The sequence below is a fragment of the Oncorhynchus nerka genome, linkage group LG22, assembly GCF_034236695.1.
Source record: "Oncorhynchus nerka isolate Pitt River linkage group LG22, Oner_Uvic_2.0, whole genome shotgun sequence".
Lineage (NCBI taxonomy): Eukaryota > Metazoa > Chordata > Actinopteri > Salmoniformes > Salmonidae > Oncorhynchus > Oncorhynchus nerka.
In genome coordinates, this window is record NC_088417.1 from 23793604 (window position 1) to 23816894 (window position 23291).

Below are 23291 nucleotides of genomic sequence, written 5' to 3' on the forward strand. Positions count from 1 at the left end.
TCACGTCGTCTTTCACATAGCGCACGAATACAGCAAGCTGGCTTAGATTGGAAACGTCTGTGGTCTCGTCGAGTTGAAGGCTGAATTTTGCCGGGCTTGAAATCAGATCTGCAACTACTTGAGCCAAGATGTCTTTGCTCATGTCCTCTATTCTGTCGCTGATGGTGTCATTTGAAAGAGGAATTTGGGATAACTTAACTTCAGCCTATTTTCCCAGCATGGTATTCGCCATCTTCAACACAGCTGGTTTTATGAGTGTTTCACCAATGGTGTGTGGTTTGCCCTGCTTTGCGATCAGGTAAGCAACTTCGTACGATGCTGTGAGGATCAGTTTGTTGATGGGTACAAAGCCGAGAACAGGCAGAGTAGCCTTTTCATCTAATCTGGCTCTCTTCACCTTGAATTCAGCGAGCGTTGTGTTGTTGTATCTCCATGCAGCTTAAGGAAGTGTTCTCTTAGTTTTGCCAGTGCTAGACTAGAATTGCTCAACTTGACATTGCAAATCATGCAGTTAGGACGCTGACTCCCATCACGTTCTGTTATACATGTGAATCCATATTGTACATATACGTCCGACCACTTTCTTTTTTTCCTCGACATAGTAAGTATGAAGGGATAAAAATATTAAGAAAGAAATCACAAGACGTACCATCATGACAGTCACAAGTCGACTACTGAGCGCACCAAATTCCCTGCAGCACAGATAGGCCAAGCGATGTAGCGTGATCACCTACAGCAAATGATGGCCAAGCGGGGCGTGTCATCACGAATCATATGAGTCAGATGTGTGTCTTGACCTCCGCCGAACCCCTGAGACTGACTCGCCGAACCCCTGAGACTGACTCACCGAACCCCTGGGGTTCGATCGAACCCAGGTTAAGAACCACTGGGATATGATTACGCTCCCGGATACGGGATTGCTCGTCGCTAGAGGTTAAGACTGACTGAAGAGAAGACTACAGTTAGACAGATGGGGCATTAAGACTGACTGAAGAGGAGACTACAGTTAGACAGATGGGGCATTAAGACTGACTGAAGAGGAGACTACAGTTAGATGGGGATTAAGACTGACTGAAGAGAAGACTACAGTTAGACAGATGGGGCATTAAGACTGACTGAAGAGGAGACTACAGTTAGATGGGGATTAAGACTGACTGAAGAGAAGACTACAGTTAGACAGATGGGGCATTAACACTGACTGAAGCGAAGACTACAGTTAGATGGGGCATTAAGACTGACTGAAGAGAAGACTACAGTTAGACAGATGGGGCATTAAGACTGACTGAAGAGAAGACTACAGTTAGATGGGGATTAAGACTGACTGAAGAGAAGACTACAGTTAGACAGATGGGGCATTAAGACTGACTGAAGAGAAGACTACAGTTAGATGGGGCATTAAGACTGACTGAAGAGAAGACTACAGTTAGATGGGGCATTAAGACTGACTGAAGAGAAGACTACAGTTAGATGGGGCATTAAGATTGACTGAAGAGAAGACTACAGTTAGATGGGGCATTAAGACTGACTGAAGAGAAGACTACAGTTAGACAGATGGGGCATTAAGACTGACTGAAGAGAAGACTACAGTTAGACAGATGGGGCATTAAGACTGATTGAAGAGGAGACTACAGTTAGACAGATGGGGATTAAGACTGACTGAAGAGTAGACTACAGTTAGACAGATGGGACATTAAGACTGACTGAAGAGAAGACTACAGTTAGACAGATGGGGCATTAAGACTGACTGAAGAGAAGACTACAGTTAGACAGATGGGTCATTAAGACTGACTGAAGAGAAGACTACAGTTAGACAGATGGGGCATTAAGACTGACTGAAGAGAAGACTACAGTTAGATGGGGCATTAAGACTGACTGAAGAGGAGACTACAGTTAGATGGGGATTAAGACTGACTGAAGAGGAGACTACACTTAGATGGGGATTAAGACTGACTGAAGAGAAGACTACAGTTAGACAGATGGGGCATTAAGACTGACTGAAGAGGAGACTACAGTTAGATGGGGATTAAGACTGACTGAAGAGAAGACTACAGTTAGACAGATGGGACATTAAGACTGACTGAAGAGAAGACTACAGTTAGATGGGGCATTAAGACTGACTGAAGAGGAGACTACAGTTAGATGGGGATTAAGACTGACTGAAGAGGAGACTACAGTTAGATGGGGATTAAGACTGACTGAAGAGAAGACTACAGTTAGACAGATGGGGCATTAAGACTGACTGAAGAGGAGACTACAGTTAGATGGGGATTAAGACTGACTGAAGAGAAGACTACAGTTAGACAGATGGGGCATTAAGACTGACTGAAGAGGAGACTACAGTTAGATGGGGATTAAGACTGACTGAAGAGAAGACTACAGTTAGACAGATGGGGCATTAAGACTGACTGAAGAGGAGACTACAGTTAGATGGGAATTAAGACTGACTAAAGAGAAGACTACAGTTAGACAGATGGGGCATTAAGACTGACTGAAGAGGAGACTACAGTTAGATGGGGATTAAGACTGACTGAAGAGAAGACTACAGTTAGACAGATGGGGCATTAAGACTGACTGGAGAGGAGACTACAGTTAGACAGATGGGGCATTAAGACTGACTGAAGAGAAGACTACAGTTAGACAGATGGGGCATTAAGACTGACTGAAGAGTAGACTACAGTTAGACAGATGGGGCATTAAGACTGACTGAAGAGGAGACTACAGTTAGACAGATGGGGCATTAAGACTGACTGAAGAGGAGACTACAGTTATACAGATGGGGCATTAAGACTGACTGAAGAGAAGACTACAGTTAGATGGGGCATTAAGACTGACTGAAGAGACTACAGTTAGATGGGGATTAAGACTGACTGAAGAGGAGACTACAGTTAGACAGATGGGGCATTAAGACTGACTGACGAGAAGACTACAGTTAGATGGGGCATTAAGACTGACTGGAGAGGAGACTACAGTTAGACAGATGGGGCATTAAGACTGACTGAAGAGAAGACTACAGTTAGACAGATGGGGCATTAAGACTGACTGAAGAGTAGACTACAGTTAGACAGATGGGGCATTAAGACTGACTGAAGAGGAGACTACAGTTAGACAGATGGGGCATTAAGACTGACTGAAGAGGAGACTACAGTTAGACAGATGGGGCATTAAGACTGACTGAAGAGAAGACTACAGTTAGACAGATGGGGCATTAAGACTGACTGAAGAGAAGACTACAGTTAGATGGGGCATTAAGACTGACTGAAGAGGAGACTACAGTTAGATGGGGATTAAGACTGACTGAAGAGGAGACTACAGTTAGACAGATGGGGATTAAGACTGACTGAAGAGAAGACTACAGTTAGACAGATGGGGCATTAAGACTGACTGAAGAGGAGACTACAGTTAGATGGGGATTAAGACTGACTGAAGAGAAGACTACAGTTAGACAGATGGGGCATTAAGACTGACTGAAGAGGAGACTACAGTTAGATGGGGATTAAGACTGACTGAAGAGAAGACTACAGTTAGACAGATGGGGCATTAAGACTGACTGAAGAGGAGACTACAGTTAGATGGGAATTAAGACTGACTAAAGAGAAGACTACAGTTAGACAGATGGGGCATTAAGACTGACTGAAGAGGAGACTACAGTTAGATGGGGATTAAGACTGACTGAAGAGAAGACTACAGTTAGACAGATGGGGCATTAAGACTGACTGGAGAGGAGACTACAGTTAGACAGATGGGGCATTAAGACTGACTGAAGAGAAGACTACAGTTAGACAGATGGGGCATTAAGACTGACTGAAGAGTAGACTACAGTTAGACAGATGGGGCATTAAGACTGACTGAAGAGGAGACTACAGTTAGACAGATGGGGCATTAAGACTGACTGAAGAGGAGACTACAGTTATACAGATGGGACATTAAGACTGACTGAAGAGAAGACTACAGTTAGACAGATGGGGCATTAAGACTGACTGAAGAGAAGACTACAGTTAGATGGGGCATTAAGACTGACTGAAGAGACTACAGTTAGATGGGGATTAAGACTGACTGAAGAGGAGACTACAGTTAGACAGATGGGGCATTAAGACTGACTGAAGAGAAGACTACAGTTAGATGGGGCATTAAGACTGACTGAAGAGAAGACTACAGTTAGACAGATGGGGAATTAAGACTGACTGAAGAGAAGACTACAGTTAGACAGATGGGGCATTAAGACTGACTGAAGAGAAGACTACAGTTAGATGGGGATTAAGACTGACTGAAGAGAAGACTACAGTTAGACAGATGGGGCATTAAGACTGACTGGAGAGGAGACTACAGTTAGACAGATGGGGCATTAAGACTGACTGAAGAGAAGACTACAGTTAGACAGATGGGGCATTAAGACTGACTGAAGAGTAGACTACAGTTAGACAGATGGGGCATTAAGACTGACTGAAGAGGAGACTACAGTTAGACAGATGGGGCATTAAGACTGACTGAAGAGGAGACTACAGTTAGACAGATGGGGCATTAAGACTGACTGAAGAGAAGACTACAGTTAGACAGATGGGGCATTAAGACTGACTGAAGAGAAGACTACAGTTAGATGGGGCATTAAGACTGACTGAAGAGGAGACTACAGTTAGATGGGGATTAAGACTGACTGAAGAGGAGACTACAGTTAGACAGATGGGGCATTAAGACTGACTGAGGAGAAGACTACAGTTAGACTGATGGGGCATTAAGACTGACTGAAGAGAAGACTACAGTTAGACAGATGGGGCATTAAGACTGACTGAAGAGAAGACTACAGTTAGACAGATGGGGCATTAAGACTGACTGAAGAGAAGACTACAGTTAGACAGATGGGGCATTAAGACTGACTGAAGAGGAGACTACAGTTAGACAGATGGGGCATTAAGACTGACTGAAGAGTAGACTACAGTTAGACAGATGGGGCATTAAGACTGACTGAAGAGAAGACTACAGATAGACAGATGGGGCATTAAGACTGACTGAAGAGAAGACTACAGTTAGACAGATGGGGCATTAAGACTGACTGAAGAGAAGACTACAGTTAGACAGATGGGGCATTAAGACTGAATGAAGAGGAGACTACAGTTAGACAGATGGGGCATTAAGACTGACTACTGTGGCTGGTGGACTTTCCTGAATCCCTGATCCAGCTTAGTCTAGAGATGGCCTCTGCACATAGCCCATGGTACAATCCAAGCCCATAGGACTTCCTGACAAAATAACAATGATCCTGGCTTCATTTATCAGCACTTAACTTAATGATGTTGTCAAGATGCATAGTCTATAACAGCGAGAAACTATTGAACTATTTGAAATGTTCCCTGGGTTTTCATTACTGTAGCTCCCATGGCATGCTATGACAAGCTTTGTGTCTTGTTTGTGACCATTTCTTAAGGGCCTGACAGCCCTTAAGCCCTAAGTGTTACGATAATTACTGCATAACTGTGTTACACACAAAGACAAGACACACAGGACTTCTTATAGATGGCACTGTGGTCCAGCAGAGAGTAAGGAGGTGGTGGGAGAGGGAGGGAGGGGGCAGAAAAGAAGGAAGAGGAACAAAGAGAGAGAGAGAGAATACGAGAAGAAAGAGAGAGAACATGAGAAAAGAGAGAAGTGAATGGAAGAGTGAGTGAGAGAGAGAAAGAGGGAGTGACAGAGCGATAGATAGTAAAATAGAGGGGGGATAATGGTAACGCTGGTAAAGACTCACCTGGATCAACGAGAGGTCCTCCAGATTGAGTCTGAAGAGGTGGTTTCTGAAAGAAAAAAGAGAGGGAGGAGAGATGAAGGTAGAATCTTCTCTAAAAGAACAACACCGGAGAAAATAAAAGTGGACAGGAGAGCATTTCTGGTAATAGGTGTCCAACGATATCTCAGGGTTATTTTATCCCTATTTTGGTCATTTTCTCTCCCTTAATAACACATCTTTGATGTAGCACACTTGTTTCCGGGCCACTTCAAACGCCTGTTCAGATGTAACGACATATAGGAACACTCGATTAGACTACTTTGCTGCTATAGCATTCCAAAACTAGGTATATCTTTGTTGAATAGAAACCCAGTCAAAACTGAACTGAATATAGTTTGCAAGATTACATACTTTATGTCATCTCTCCCAGTGATATGCGCTTGTCTGGGAAGAACTTTCCCGTAGACACAGATGCGGGATCAGCTTACCCTTGACAAATCCAAACCTTAACCATTAGATATTTTTTACGGGTAACTTCATCCAACTGAATGGGAGTTTTGAGGAGTATTTTTCTCCGCTCTGCTGATGAGTATTTGTCTCTGTTAATACATGAGTTCATACATTTTGTGAAAAAAAATACATATTCTATTAGTCAGCTTGACGAGAAAGAAATAGCCTATTCCAAACAGACTATGGGACAGTTGTGGGACGATAGATCCCAATAGGCCTAGACTAAATGAATAAAACATTCAAAAGCAATGAGTCTGATGCAACAGATCACAACGTTTAGCTTAAAATGTTGATAAACTACTATTATTTCACATTATAAGAGTCGCAATGTGCAGCAGGCTACGTTTGAATATTCTTTCCATAACGCAATTAGCGGGAAAACACTGTTGTCAAAAGCACACCGTACATACCAGCGGTTTCATGTGACAGAGACTCAAATATCCGTTAGAGGGTAGATCTAATATGCAACAACTAGCACGGATTGCTGTTATTACAACGATTGTGCCTTTGGCTATTGGCCAAAGAAAGAAAGTTGATATGAATGAATTTCCTCCACGGATATGGTTTGATTTTGTCTAGGCTACTTTAAAGCAAGGTAAGACATGCCTCATAATATGTAGTAAAACGCTCAGGTTTCAGACATTTAAGTATATGTTTTTAAAAGGCATACTGCCTCCAGCTCATTGCAAAGTGGTGTGTGACGCGCTGATGATGCCTGCCTTCCGTTGACTACACATCTGCTATTTGAGATGCTGTAGCAGCAGCTCTCACGCTGTCAGACATGTTTTCAGCTGAAAGGCTATCTGTATTGTGTATGTGTGTGATAAATAAGATACATAACAAATATACTGTACACATGCGCCAATTTACTTCCACTAAATTAGGCAAATGAACCTAGAAACTGATAGGGATGACCATTCAAACTGGTATTTCCATCAATTAATAGTTTAAAAAGCATTATTTCGGGATGGAATTTTTTCGTCTTCTCTCCGACCATTGCCCGGCGTCAATTTGATTTATCGCCTTTTCAAAAAAAAACGGCCAAAAGCCGGCTATTACCGGCTAACGGAAACTGTGTTTCACAGGTACATCTCTCTGTCTCTGTCTGATTATAAAGACTTTCACGGGTACATCTCTCTGTCTCTGTCTGATTATAAAGACTTTCACAGGTACATCTCTGTCTGATTATAAAGACTTTCACAGGTACATCTCTGTCTGATTATAAAGACTTTCACGGGTACATCTCTCTGTCTCTGTCTGATTATAAAGACTTTCACAGGTGCATCTCTCTGTCTCTGTCTGATTATAAAGACTTTCACGGGTACATCTCTCTGTCTCTGTCTGATTATAAAGGCTTTCACAGGTACATCTCTCTGTCTGATTATAAAGACTTTCACGGGTACATTTCTCTGTCTCTGTCTGATTATAAAGACTTTCACAGGTGCATCTCTCTCTCTCTCTGTCTGATTATAAAGACTTTCACGGGTACATATCTTGGTCTGATTATAAAGACTTTCACAGGTACATCTCTCTGTTTCCGTCTGATTATAGACTTTCACAGGTACATCTCTGTCTGATTATAAAGACTTTCACGGGTACATTTCTCTGTCTGATTATAGACTTTCACAGGTGCATCTCTCTGGCTCTGATTATAAAGACTTTCACGGGTACATATCTTGGTCTGATTATAAAGACTTTCACAGGTGCATCTCTCTGGCGTTGTCTGATTATAAAGACTTTCACAGGTACATCTTTCTCTCTCGGTCTAAAGAAAAATATCTCTAATCTGAAAAGAGCATAGGCCCATGAGGCGGTGTGTGTGTGTGTGTGTGTGTGTGTGTGTGTGTGTGTGTGTGCAAACCACAGTGAAAGAAACCTTAAGCCCAACAGTGAAACTTCACTTTAATGAACACCTTTAGCCTATCCTTGGCTCAAGCTCTTTTGAATTGTGAAGTTTCCATTGTAAGCCAACTAAAAAAATGGTTTATTTGGAAACATGACAGTGAGTAGTCTCTATATTGACTATCAATGTCTCACTATGGTTTTGTAAAGTCAGCATTATTGCATCACAGAATCATCATTTCAAAACGATTGTCTGGATCCTGGATACTGATTGGTTGACAGCAGGGAGTTATTCACTACAATCCCCGGGTAATTTAACTGTTCCATTAGATTTATCAATGCGCAGCCACTGTCCCACAGCCCAGCTAGGCAATTTATAAACGTAATCTCCCCTGGAAAAAGTGTCTATACAATATTTCCCCATGCTACTTGCCTAGCATTTGGTTTGCAACCGTTGGAGTTTGTCTAAACCTTTCCTGTGGAACAACGTTGCAGTTTTTTGGGGCGATCTCCACCGTGCCATGCATATGAACGTTACGAAACTGACAGCTTCTCTGAGCCAGGCGAATTCATTTTATCAGAATAAGTATAATGGATATATCCAAAGAAATGGCAATGAAAACAAAGGTAAAACAAAAATGCATATAGCTTGCTGTCATTTCAGCTGCTTGATGAGATTGTGTGTTCGCTTTAGCTGGCTAGCTAGCAAAGTAGAAGTAGCTAGCCTCCATAGCAAAATGTTTTACTTAGAACGTCTATGAAATTGGAATGGACAATCACCCCATTTGGCTAGCAACTTCAGAATCTCAGAACTAACGACTAGACTATATTGTATGGTGGAAGGATGACATAAAACGAATGTACTAATTCAAATAACGTTTTTATTCATCTTTTTTGAAATGCTGGCAACCATTTTATAAAAGCAATAAGGCCCTCAAAACCAGGAATTATTGTGAATAACACCCTCCTAAGAGCGGTTTTGCCAGCCCTTGGCTTCGCCTCGGAAGTTATTCCCACAATAATTCCCGGGTTCTCTGTACTTATTTTTGAGTTATAACAGCTTTATTACATTTTCAGCAGATTATCGTTTCCTTTTAAAAAACGTTTTATTTCAAATAAAATTGGCCTTGAATGTCAGAGAATCAATCTTTCTATTTCTGTTCAACTTGGTGCATGAAGGTATAACAACCCTCCTAGCTCTTGTCAGAGTAATGCATCTATTCTGTAATATTATTCATCAGCTGAAACCTCTGCCCATAAGATGACTCGATAGCTTACACACATATGCATAGGTGCACGCACGAAGACGCACGCACGCACGCACGGACGGACACACACAAACGGATCCATCTTCTGAAGCGTGGCTATCTCACAGGGCAGGCTGTGGTCTAAGAACCTCTTTACAGTATATTGACATTTACATCGATCTGCCTCTCCTTCTCTACCTCCATTATCACTGAGTCCTTTCACTCTGGCCATCAGGCCACAGACAACCCCTAGCTCCTTAAACACTTAATTCTAGATCCCTGTCACTGAGCATTTAAGGAGCTAGGGGTTGATTTTTGTACTAGGCTTCTCTGTCTGTGTGAATGGGCTCGGAATACACTGTGTGTTGAATCCGTCTAACATGGAGTTTCCATGAGTCCAATTAGACCTGTATTTTGGATACAGTTGGTTTAATTCAAGATGTTTAACATTAGAGCAGTCGTATAATTGCCTTAGAACTTCTGGTGCCAATATGGCTCACATCAATGTCTAAAACTCAAATGTAGTTAGCCAGAGAGGGTATGTCTGTGGCCTGATGGCCTGCGTGAAAGGACTCAGTGAGGCCTGGTCCTAAGTCAACCCCAAGCCCTGAACACTTCTCCTAGATCCCTTTTACTGAGCCGACTCCAGAGAGCGCGAGAAGACAGACTAGGCCAGACAACTGCAGATAGAGACAGGACCACCCTAAAGCCCCTGAGTCAGGTTAGTGTTTGAAAGGAAAGGGTAAGAGCTCTTCTCTCTCCCTCCCTCTATCTTCTCCTTATCTGTCAGGCCCTGCAGGTCTTTCCAACTTCTCCGTTTCCCTGTATCCCATATGCAGTACATTAGTTTATTCCCCCAGCTCTGCTTCTCTGTGTTGGTCCTGCTCCTCCAGCTCTCTGTCTCCTCAGCCATCTGCTAAACTGGAGAGAACGGCTTGAATTGACAACCTAGGCCATAAGCAGAAGTGAAATACATGCATAGTAAGGCACACACACAAATGCACTCACACACAAACACACACAGACACTCTAGTTTGAGTTAATCTAAGCCCAATCTCAACTGGCCAGAGAACACTTCAGACAAACACAGACACTCTGGATTAAATATGATGTGTTTGACAGAGACAATGAGCTTAACTTGAGAACACTCTGTGGCAAGTGAGTGGATAGCCAGAGAGAAAGAGAGGGAGAAGCATAGAGAGAGGGGGAAAGATCATTTTATTTTTATTTATTTCACCTTTATTTAACCAGGTAGGCTAGTTGAAAACAAGTTCTCATTTACAACAACAATAAACAAGTCAATAACACAGTAGAAAATAAATAAATAAAGAGTCTATATACATTGTGTGCAAAAGGCATGAGGAGGTAGGCGAATAATTACAATTTAGCAGATTAACACTGGAGTGATAAATGATCAGATGGTCATGTGCAGGAAGATATACTGGTGCGCAAAAGAGCAGAAAAGTAAATAAATAAAAACAGTATGGGGATGAGGTAGGTAAATTGGGTGGGCTATTTACCGATAGACTATGTACAGCTGCAGCGATCGGTTAGCTGCTCAGATAGCAGATGTTTAAAGTTGGTGAGGGAGATAATAGTCTCCAACTTCAGCGATTTTTGTAATTCGTTCCAGTCACAGGCAGCAGAGAACTGGAAGGAAAGGTGGCCAAATGAGGTGTTGGCTTTAGGGATGATCAGTGAGATACACCTGCTGGAGCGCGTGCTACGGGTGGGTGTTGCCATCGTGACCAGTGAACTGAGATAAGGCGGAGCTTTACCTAGCATGGACTTGTAGATGACCTGGAGCCAGTGGGTCTGGCGAAGAATATGTAGCGAGGACCAGCTGACTAGAGCATGCAGCTCGCAGTGGTGGGTGGTATAAGGTGCTTTAGTAACAAAACGGATGGCACTGTGATAAACTGCATCCAGTTTGCTGAGTAAAGTATTGGAAGCTATTTTGTAGATGACATCGCCGAAGTCGAGGATCAGTAGGATAGTCAGTTTTACTCGGGTAAGTTTGGCGGCGTGAGTGAAGGAGGCTTTATTGCGGAATAGAAGCAGAAAGAGCGAGAGAGAAGCAGAGAGAGAGAGAGAGAGAGAGAGAGAGAGAGAGAGAGAGAGAGAGAGAGAGAGAGAGAGAGAGAGAGAGAGAGAGAGAGAGAGAAAAAACAACATATTACCTGGCTCCGACTATCAGTTCGTTCTGGCTGGGGTCAAAGGTTAGCTGGGAGTAATCCACCGTGCCCTCAGCCCGGAACCTGTGGATCCACGGCTCCATATCTGCCAATCAGTGTAGAGAAAGATACACAGTAATCAATGAAACAGGAGGAAAATAGATCAGAGAAAAAAGGGGTGGATAAAGAGATTAGCCAATAGCCACAGTATGTAATAAAGTGATGTAGGCCTATATTATATTGTCTTTGTGTGTATCGTTCTGTATTGTGATTTTATGAAAACGAATGCTTCTTGCCTGGTGATGTTACACACTCCCTCGCAAAAGAGGTTCAAACCAGAGGGGAGTTCCTGGTAGAATGAATATTAAGTTAAAAAAAAAAGCCTTCCAAGGAGACCTAATGTACCCTATATCCTGTGCGTCTCCCGATAGCTGTAGTCTATCTCAAGGGCACAGAAGTACAGTGTCCCACCTGGGCTTTCAACCAAATGCCTTCCACTCCATTTACTAAACCATTACTGCAGATAGCAGGAACTAATGCATACAGTACATAGTGTGTGAGAGGAGGAGGGTTGTTTGTGTGTGTGTGCATGCCTGTCTGAATCCAAGGTCCTTCTAAAGTGAATCTGAGACGGATGCATCTCATGGTTGTCAGTGCCTTGACCTTGGCCCTGAACCCAGAGACAGAGATTCCCTATTGGTACATCACACACACACACACACACACACACACACACACACACACACACACACACACACACACACACACACACACACACACACACACACACACACACACACACGTCAAACCCCAGACACACAGAGACAGATCACCCTCAACACGCCTGTCTCCATGGCGCCCAACCCATTAGCCCTTGACCAATAGAATCAAATATTCCTGTCGGGTTGCTGGGCGATTAGTGTCGGGCCCCTACTGTCCTGTAATCTGATAGGTAGTGAGTCAATAGTTAAGGCTATGGACTAGGAGTAAATGTACCATAATCCCTGATCTTGGGTCAGATATTGTCCAATCCCCTAATAGCTAAGGTAAGCATTGGAGAGAAGATAATCTGATTCTAGGTCTGTGTGTCACGCCTGCTCCCGCTCTCCCTCCCTGGCGCTCGAGGGTGCCAGGCTGCCCAGCACTACACACTCCTGGCATCATCATTACACACACCTGCTTCCCTCATCACGCGCATCAGCAATTCATTGCACTCACCTGGACTCAATCACCTGTGTTATTTCCTCCCCTATATCTGTCTGTTCCCCAGCTCTGTTCCCCGCTTCAGCATTAATTGTTGTTTGTCATTTTGTTACCCGGTTCTGACGCTGTTCCTGTCCTGTTCCATGTCTGTGCTAAATGAAATGTTCTTTTCTCCCTACCTGCTTCTCTACTCCAGCGTCAGTTCTTACACTGTGGTTAGGGCAGGTTCTTCTCCGGGTGTTTCCTCTCACTCGGCACATAACCTGCTCTGTACTAACAATAACATATCACTACACACTGATACTAGACAGTATTCTATTCTAATAATCCCTGTTTGAAACTGCTAGCAGTATGTCTTATGTTCATCTAAATATAGTATTTCTAAATATCTGGTGCCACTGTGGCTCAGGGATTTCAAAACACTTTGCATGGTAGAGTATGAAGCCATTTTAGGGCAATTACTGTGGTGAATATTATGTTGTGATCTGTCTATACCTGTCCTGTACAAAATATGATATGGGGTGGGCCTGGCACTGATCGAATACAGCTCGGGTTGAGGTAAAAAACTCACCTCGAAAAACTTTGCGTCAAAAATGTGAAACACCTGTCAGAAGACATCTTGAAATGAAACCACAGACTCCCTTCACTGCATCAAACCAACAATCCACTGTTTACTTCTGTCAAGCCAAAGCATTCAGCCCAATACAACAGGGAATCTCTGCCTGCCGGCCTGCCTTCCTGTGAGTCACTGCTAGGAGCTACATACTAAAAAATACAGCACTGACTCTACCTCCTTGTCAAACTGCAGGAGCACAGAACACTATCATAGCACATTCATTCCGCCTAACATGAGGGCATCACTGCTAACAAAGACATTCCTTTCCTCTTCCTTCCACTCTCCAGGGTCTAAAATATTAATGAGAATGAGCACCAGTTAAACTGGGAGGAGGGAACTTTCAACTCGCAGACGCAAAGCTAATACATTTTCATTAGCCTGGGTGAAATAAATATTGTGGAGAGATCACGACAAATTCCGCCCTAAGATTTGGCTGTGGTTAATGGCTTGTTCCCCTCTAATTCTACAGGGGGACGGGAGTTTGGGATGCGCCTCTCTGGTGCCGGTGACAGGCTAGTTTTTCATACCGGGGGGAAGCATTCAGAGCATACAAATGTGGCAGCGACACCATCAGAGGGAAACCAAGGCTTCAGTTACCCTGTGTTTCTCCCATAAATCATGCTAAGATCCCACTGGGGTATAGCCCCACTCAGGTCCCTCTCAGAGGGGGAGGCAGAGAAGGGTTTTTAAGTGAATACAACGCCCACAACACGGAGGATTTATGTGTTTTATGACAAGGTGAAGGGCTCATAAACATTCATAAGCATTGATAAGCATTCATAACCAGAGCAGATGTGTTACCCTGGGCTCTGGGCTCTAATGAGAAACAGACCAGACTAATGTTGGAGAATGGCAGCAGGACATTACGGTTTGGTAGAGCGTTGAGTGATCTTGGTAGAATACTAGAAAGTTATATGGAACATTGAGTGATTTGGTGGATTTACCTCAGTGCTTCAGTATAACATTGGTATGTTTTGTAAGGCTCTAGGGGAGTAGCAATAGCTCCCTTAGGAGCATTATATTACAGTTGAACCTCAAATTAACTCTGACCTTGACCTCTACAAAAGGAACCAATGGGATTTAAAGAACTTCTTCACTAAACAAGATGTGTGTTTTTTTTTAAATAGCCCCTTTAAACAGTAGAACGTCTGGGCCTCAAGGGACCCCTCCCCCTTCAAGTTAATGAGCATTCTGACTGCAACATTCTAACACTGTAATTAATACATTTCATATATGCGATCGCAAAAAGTAATCATTTGGTTGTGTTTATGAAGACCTTGGGTAACAATGATTGTTTTTAAATAGCATTTTCATGAGCTTGTTATTGCTAGGCTATAAGTAAAAATATAAAACACATTCAACACATTCAAACACATTTTATTTGTGGGTTGGGTTTGTTACAACTATGGAACAGAAGGCATGTGTGTTGGAACACGTTAACAGCTTCTTTTCATAATGACAAAATGAAATAAAGACCCCAACCACAAAGACGGGTGGTCAGCAAGACGGGTGGTCAGCAAGACGCGTGGTCAAACGATGAAAACATCATTAGCCAAAACATCATTATAAGTGCCAAGTGGCCTTGATAAATAGTGAAAATCAGCACAAAAGCAACAGTTGCATTATAATGAATGTGTCGACATGACAGCAGTCAAAACCAGAACATTATTGTCAGCTACGTGCTTGTGTGCATCTTCACACCATGGCATCAGTTGGAGTTCAATGAACTGTTATTCCTTGTCCTAGCAATTGACAGAATTTTTGCAACTTTCACTTGCTTGTCACACTTTGACATACCTTTGTTTGGTTGTAGTGCATTATAGTTTCCGGTTCTCTCTTTATTGCATCCCTGTGGCCTTGTCAATCTTCAGCACCGTTGTGGAGTACAACGGCTGTGCCGGTGAGCGCCATCTACCTTTGTTCATGGTGCCGGCCAATTACAGTGAAGTGAAGAAATTGTACGTGGTGACATTTCTCCCCTTGCCAGTGTAAGGTTCAACAAGCCTCGTCACCACATTCTCTGTCACTCCCTCACCTGCTGCCCGATATTGAAAGTCGTTCAGCATGTAAATTACACACGCTCTCACTGTGTAGCCTATTCCAAGTAGGCCTAGAGTAGACCCATATGACCTCTTTTATTCAGTGGACTGAAATAGGGTACATACCATTTTAAGATTATCATTAGAATGGATCAATACAATAGAATGCCCCCCCCTGTTCTTCAATCGCAATTGGTGATTGCACAATTATGCATCGTTCTCTTCCCCTCCCTCATCAACTCAACCATTCTCCCCCTTTCTCCCCAGTCATTCTTACTTAATTGATTTAATCTGATTTTATACGTGTGAAATTTGTTTCGGTATAGTGTCGAGGCAATTATCGTGGTGATTCTCAACTGGGCACTGCACTTTCAACTGTTGTGAGAAGGAGGGGCAATGGGGGAAAACCATTTTTAAAAATGGCACGCCCTGCTAAAACTGGTTATAACTCCAGTTCTGTTTGTGATATTAAGATTCTAACACAGACAGTGTGTTATAGAGACTTATTTAGGAGTAGTCCAAAACGGAGGGGGGCAAGACTTTAAAAATGGCAGAGTAAAAAAAAGGAATCATGAGCAGTCAAAATGATTGCTTTAGCGGTTCTAGTGTTAAAATATGGTCCCCCGACTCGCTCTCTCTCTCCAGGCATTTATCTAGTCTTTTACTTCATGCTTTTAATGCGTGTGCGATAATGTAATCGAATCATTACTGTGCTTGTACCACAGCCGGGTGCATCGGGGGCTTGGCTGCTGATGAAACAGAACCGTACAGTGTGCACGTGTGTGTGTGTGTGTGTGCACGGTTTGGAAAAAGAACTCTGAGAACGCGGCCAGTGCTGCCATGGCAAAGAGCCAAGCCGAAACAGGCACACTCCCCTCCCCCTTCCCTTCCTCCTTTCTATCCCCCTTTCCTTCCTCCTTTCTATCCCCCTTTCCTTCCTCCTTTCTATCCCCCTTTCCTTCCTCCTTTCTATCCCCCTTTCCTTCCTCCTTTCTATCCCCCTTTCCTTCCTCCTTTCTATCCCCCTTTCCAAACTTGGCCTTTTTCCTTCTCCATCACTCGTTCCAGGTTTGTTATTCTGGGTTTTGAAACAGAGCGGCTGACACACAATGACAAAGTGACAGACTATATAAATATTTACACCCTAGCTTCAGAAACGAGGGCAGTGTTCAGTCTCAGAGTGCTCAAACTGTATAAAGAACAACCTGACCTGAAACAATAGGCACATTTGGAAACAACTGGGACTAGAATACTGCATGTTTCTAGGAGTAAATCGGGGGTCGTTGAGGGTATAAATGGAGTACCTATGTTTATATTCAATTTGAATTCAGCCTGACAAGATGTGTCCAACTGGGGAGACTGTGGCGTGTTTGCTGTCCCATGTGGTAAAGGGAAAATGTGAAATTACAACTATTTTGTGAATTGAGAAGAAAACCTTAAAGATGCACTGCAGAGGGTGAATCCTGACAGACAAACCACAATAAAACATTTCAATGCATCATGCACTTCAGAGGGAAACCGTTTAAGAGAAGAAAGAAAGGAACATTTAACAAGATGACCTCATGACCTCTGTGTGCCACATGGGAAAAAGAAACACAGCTGTAACTTAAGACTTAAAGAAGACACATGAAGGTAGAGGCAGTGTGGACTACATTTCATTTCCTGTGTCAGTATTCAAATGCATCATTGTGGGAAGTTTGGCCGTAAATAGAATGCACTGATGCTTAAGAATGTAGCAAGTTGGTCTCGCAATGGACTTAGTGGGCTGTAAAAAAATATTCCCCATGGACCAATTAAATCGTCTTGGTCTCCAATCGTTGATGTGGCGATTGCGAGCACACACACACACACACACACACACACACACACACACACACACACACACACTCTCTCTAACAATGTGTTACTCTTTGAGGAGTGATAAAAGTGAAAGTCTATACACCGCTGTTAAACAGACACGTCTTCTCAGATCCTCCGAGACGAGACCTTGAATGGTGGTGAGATGACACTGTTTACTGCACACGTTTTAACTATCTTCCATAACTTCCAACATCCGCCAAGGAACAGTCGTTAAACATGTAACTTCAATAATATATCTCTGGAGGTTAGGACTGCTGATTGACTCATAAACCCACACGTGTTCCTGTGTTTTAGAACGTTTTTTCTGATAGAGGATACATTTTTGTTTAAAGTCTGATTTCATCATGGTTGACATTAAGAAGTCATTCCCGAAAGGTTCCTTTCAGAATCACAAGTTCTATGACTAGTTCAAAGATCTAAATTCTGTCTGTCAGTTTTGAGCTACGCAGCTTCAAATCCTTCTCACTATAAAACATTTTTCTTGGAATGAAAACTGCACCCAGAATGACAAAGGAATGGACCATTTCTATAATTCAGCCTTTGAAAATATCACAAGGGAGTATTGCTGTACAGTAGCAGTTATTTTCGCTGAGCAAAGAGCCAAGTCAGAAAATAACCACCCTTTAGGGTTGAGTCTTTCATGTGTGTTAGAGTGGCACACCCTGCTCTGAGCAACCCACAAGCACCAGACCAAACAAAACACAACAGTAGAGTACAGTGTGTCACTGGAACAGCTTTAGTGCCATATTCCATCAAACCCACTAACCAGATTCCCAGGATAAGTTATTTTCAAACAATCCCAGAAATCCGTTTTTCGCTTTAGATTGAATATGGCCCTTGGATACATGGAAGACATGGGAGTATAGCGAGGCCCACCACGGCTATCCCAGTCAGTGTGTGTCCACCATAAGAAAACACCTGACTCTCCATATTATATTGATATATTTTCATATTTATGTTTGAGGTCTTTGTAGTTCTTCCCACTCTTTGGAGGACCTGGGATGTCCCTCCTAACTTTAGAACTAAGCCGGACATGACGTATACAGCATATAGAGAGCAGTATGTGTGTGTGCGGCTGTGTTCTATTATACTACATATTATAATCTGGGTGGAAGGCTGAATGCTGATTGGCTGACAGCCGTGGTATATCAGACTGTATACCCTGGGTATGACAAAACATTACTTTTTATTGTTCTAATTACGTTGGTAACCAGTTTACAATAGCAATACGACGTTTGTGGTATATGGCCAATATACCACACCCCCTCTGGCCTTATTGCTTAATTATACTACATTTAGAGACATTTCCTCTCAATTCTCCTCTTCCCCATCCCCTCTACAGTCTCCCCTCTTCTCCTCTACCCCCTCCCCCTTCTCCTCTACAGACTCCCCTCTTCTCCTCTACAGACTCTCCTCTTCTCCTCTCAGACTCCCCTCTTCAGTCCCTCTTCTCCTCTACCCCCTCCCCTTTCTCCTCTACAGACTCCCCTCTTCTCCTCTACAGACTCCCTCTTCTCCTCTACAGACTCTCCTCTTCTCCTCTACAGACTCTCCTCTTCTCCTCTACAGACTCCCCTCTTCTCCTCTACAGACTCCCCTCTTCTCCTCTACAGACTCCCTCTTCAGTCTCCCCTCTTCTCCTCTACCCCCTCCCCCTCTTCTCCTCTACAGACTCCCCTCTTCTCTTCTACAAACTCCCCTCTTCTCCTCTACAAACTCCCTCTTCTCCTCTACCCCTTCCCTCATCTCCTCTACCCCCTCTTCTCCTCTACCCCTCCCCTCTTCTCCTCTACCCCTTCCCTATTCTCCTCTACCCCTCCCCTCTTCTCCTCTACCCCTCCCCTCTTCTCCACTACCCCTCCTCTACCCCTCCCTCTTCTCCACTACCCCTCCTCTACCCCTCCCCTCTTCTCCACTACCCCTCCTCTACCCTTCCCCTCTTCTCTTCTACCCCTCCCCTCTTCTCCTCTACCCTCCCCTCTTTTACCCCTCCCCTCTTCTCTTCTACCCCCCCCTCTTCTCTTCTACCCTCCCCTCTTCTCCTCTACCCCTCCCCTCTTCTCCTCTACCCTCCCCTCTTTTACCCCTCCCCTCTTCTCCTCTACCCCTCCCCTCTTCTCCTCTACCCCTCCCCTCTTCTCCTCTACCCCTCCCCTCTTCTCCTCTACCCCTCCCCTCTTCTCCTCTACCCTCCCCTCTTTTTCCCCTCCTCTTCCCTCCCCCTCCTCTTCTCCTCTACCCCTCCCCTCTTCTCCTCTACCCTCCCCTCTTCTCCTCTACCCATCCCCTCTTCTCCACTACCCCTCCCCTCTTCTCCTCTACCCCTCTTCTCTTCTACCCCTCCCCTCTTCTCTTTTACCCCTCCCCTCTTCTCTTCTACCCCTCCCCTCTTCTCTTCTACCCCTCCCCTCTTCTCCTCTACCCCTCCCCTCTTCTCTTCTACCCCTCCCCTCTTCTCTTCTACCCCTCCCCTCCCTCTTCTCTTCTACCCCTCCCCTCTTCTCTTCTACCCCTCCCCTCTTCTCTTCTACCCCTCCCTCTTCTCCTCTACCCCTCCCTCTTCTCCTCTACCCCTCCCCGTCTCCTCTACCTCTCCCCTCTTCTCCTCTACCCCTCCCCTCTTCTCCTACCCCTCCCCTCTTCTCCTCTACCCCTCCCCTCCTCAACCCCTCCCCTCTTCTCCTCTACCCCTCCCCTCTTCTCTTCTACCCCTCCCCCCTTCCCCTCTTTATCTGTGTTCAGTGTTCATATCTGATTAGTAACCAAACTGTTTCCATACTTTATTAAGATCTCTGCATTTCCATGACTTCAGCAGGCACTGTGTGTTTGGACTGGAACATTAGGGAACACAAACTGTTGACCTCAGGTGACAATGCTAGTGTGCGGTTTGGTCACCCCAACTACCACGGAGACTCACAGAGGACAGCAGATAGCATTAGCCAGACCGTTAGTCATCGTCCTCACACTCAATAGACTGAGTGCTGAAGGCAACCCAACTAACCATGAGCTAACAGAGGAGACTATGGTGTGTGTGTGTGTGTGTGTGTGTGTGTGTGTGTGTGTGTGTGTGTGTGTGTGCACGTGTGTGTGTGCACGTGTGTGTGTGCGCGTGTGTGTGTGTGTGTGTGAGTGTGTGGTGACCTTGCCCTTTCGCTCAATTACACCCTAGACAGAGAGCTATATGATTAGCTGACAGTCTCTGCTAGGATGGAATGGGCGCAGTGGCATTTGGCTGGTATGTTGTTAGTGGAGAGAACTGAATTAATTTCTATCCATGTTTTCGTCTGGTGAAGGTTTATAGTATTATTTATGGCTGAACTGCTCCATAAAATATGTTCTTTAATGCAGGAAATATATATATTTTTTATTAGATTACAGGAAACACTGAATAACAAAATATGAACTTTCACGACGGAAAGGGAATGAGTGTGTGCATGACTGTGTGTGTGTGACCTACCTGTGTGTGAGATGAGGGGGTGTTCTGCCCGGTGACAGGGCGACTCAGGCAGCAGCACCGGCCCTCTCCTGCCAACCACGCCCCCAGCCCACAGGACCAGCATGCAGTGCAGCAGCAGCACCGCATGCCGGGTAAGGGAGAGGCAACCCACGGGGGGCGGAGCCATGGGAAGGTGGGGCGTCGGTTACTTCCTGTTGGGCCGTGAGCTAATCGCATTAGAGACACGCCTGTAGAGAGAGAGAGAAGCAACAGAAGTTCCTTTAGTTTACTTGCAAAAAAGTCTTATTGAGGCAGAGAGAAAGACGGAGCTGTGAATTTTAGCTGGTAATAATTGGAACTCTTAATAAACCATGAGAGAGTGAGGAAGAGACAGAAAGAGAGCAGGGGAGAATAAAAGAAAGGAGGAGAGATAAGACCAAAGAAAAAGCCGAGAGCGAAGATAGAAAGTGCTAGAGAAAGGAGAGCGGAGAAAGGGAGATAAAGAGAGAGATATGGTTCTAGTGTCAGATTCATGCAGAGCTGAGGCAGCTGCTGTCACATTCACCCTGATGGCCCCTGAACTGTAACCTCTGACCCCTAACACATGAATCAGATCTGCATGCCCTCACACAGCATGAGCGTGCGTGTGTGTGTGTGTACACATGACCTTCGTGTGGGACACACTACTCCTCATGGGGCCCGTTGAAACGTGGATCCCATAAAAGCACATTCACTTCAGCTCCAAATGGAAGCGTTTAAAGGTACATGCATGGCTATTCCGACTCCATGGTCTTGGCATCGTGTAGAGAAATATGTCTCTTTTGAAGGAAAGCACAGCACTCTTGACTTTCTAATGTTAATCACCTGTCAAATACTGCCAGTCAAGACCACTGTATTTAGCAATTCTTTCCTCCCCTTTTCTATAGAAATAATATCCTCATGGCTTTTAGCTTGTCTCCCCTTTAGTGAGCATATTTCCTCAACTCTATATAATAAAACTGTCCAAATGTAATTTTTCTTTAGTTAAGTTTTCCTACCCTTTTGACAGCCTAGTCTACAGTATCTGACAGCCTAAATATCATTTCCCTAAAGGAAGGTTTACCTATTCTATCAGAAACTGTCAGGAAGCCTTTAACTTTAGTCATATTTACCCATTCTAGCATTTTTCTGGATTGATGTTTTCCCCTTTTCTGACAGTCTGCACATCATTTGTCATAAACATTCCAAAGAGTTGGGAAAACCTGCAGTCAATTATCTCAAGGCCTGAATTCATAATGTCACATGACAATCTGCACATAGACATGGTATTGACTGACTGCACGATTCCAAGGCAGATCTACTGGGCTGACTGAGTGCTGATACGTGTGTGTGTGTGTGTGTGTGTGCTGCTATCTGTTAGGTGGAGGCCAGAGTACGACTGAGACACACACACACACACACACACACACACACACACACCCTTATACATTGCTGAGGCCTCCATGATTTACAGTGGGTGGACGGATAAATCAACCAGCAGCATTGTAAGAGATGTATACAGTAATAATACAACCCAGTCTAAATCATTTTTATCCAGGGCGATTGTGTAAACCCGTTCTTGATCTGTCCCACAAACACACAACCATAACTTGCACACTGCTTTTCAATGGCATCATCTTCCGCATAATACTCTTCGAGTAGCACCGCATTAGAGGCCACACACAGTGTTCCTCCCTAAACAAGATGAACACGTGTTCAAGGTCATGTATTTACATTACAGACCATAAATACTTGGGTTTAACCCTGTGTTGTCCCAGACAAACGGACTGTATTAAGACCAACACACCATTTATCTCCATTACAACATGTAGACAGCTACAGAAGTTATGGAAATAGAATGGTGGAGATGAATGCTATCGCCAACACTCAAAGAGTTATACAAAAACACATGTTGGGAAGATGAATAATTATTCATTTTTAAATATGTAAATTTTGAGAGTAAAATGTTGTTATGGGACTGAAACTCATTGAATGACATTTGAATTCAGGGGAAAGAAAAACACACTGAAACACATTCACACTATTCTGTAGAGTGGGAGGTCTTTGTGAGACCGATCGGGATTAAAACCTGGGTGTCTAGCGTGTTGCAATACTGTGAAAGCCTGCGTGGCTAAAACCAGGGTGATATCTTGGGGGGACAGTGAGAGTCTTCATGTTTCAGCCAAGGTCACTTATCTTGCGAGTGTGGTTACAAACCAGCTCCATTACACATGGTGTAATTGAACTGATCAATATGTCAGAAAACCAGGGAGAATCATACTGTCACACCCATATTGATCATGTCTGAGTTCGTCTACGGTAGCAATATTGCATGGTTAATGAATAACCTCTGAAATTAACCACAGCTTAGTGGTCAACACGAATGCATGCGAGTACACACACACACACACACACACACACCCTAATGGTCCATCTGTGTAAACAGACAGTAGGGTGTTAGCTTGGGGTCACATCACCATGTTGATAGATGTTGCTTCTCTCCACACTAGACACAGACAGACACACACACACACACACACACACACACACACACACACACACACACACACACAGACACACACACACAGACACAGGCACACACGCACACACTAAGTTTAGAGGAAAACCCA

At 44.0% G+C, this 23291-nt stretch overlaps 1 protein-coding gene across 2 annotated transcripts in view; it reads right to left on the bottom strand.

Moving 5' to 3' along the window:
* sema5a (sema domain, seven thrombospondin repeats (type 1 and type 1-like), transmembrane domain (TM) and short cytoplasmic domain, (semaphorin) 5A) overlaps window positions 1-23291 on the bottom strand; it is a 209006-nt gene that overhangs the window by 126119 nt on the left and 59596 nt on the right. For both annotated transcript variants that reach the window (XM_029626548.2, XM_029626547.2), the window contains 3 exons: window positions 20665-20891; window positions 11496-11595; window positions 5738-5783 (listed from right to left, as the gene is read on the bottom strand). In XM_029626548.2, the coding sequence (XP_029482408.1) occupies window positions 5738-5783; window positions 11496-11595; window positions 20665-20830 (312 nt within the window). In that variant the 5' untranslated portion in view covers window positions 20831-20891. The remainder of the gene's footprint in view (window positions 1-5737; window positions 5784-11495; window positions 11596-20664; window positions 20892-23291) is intronic.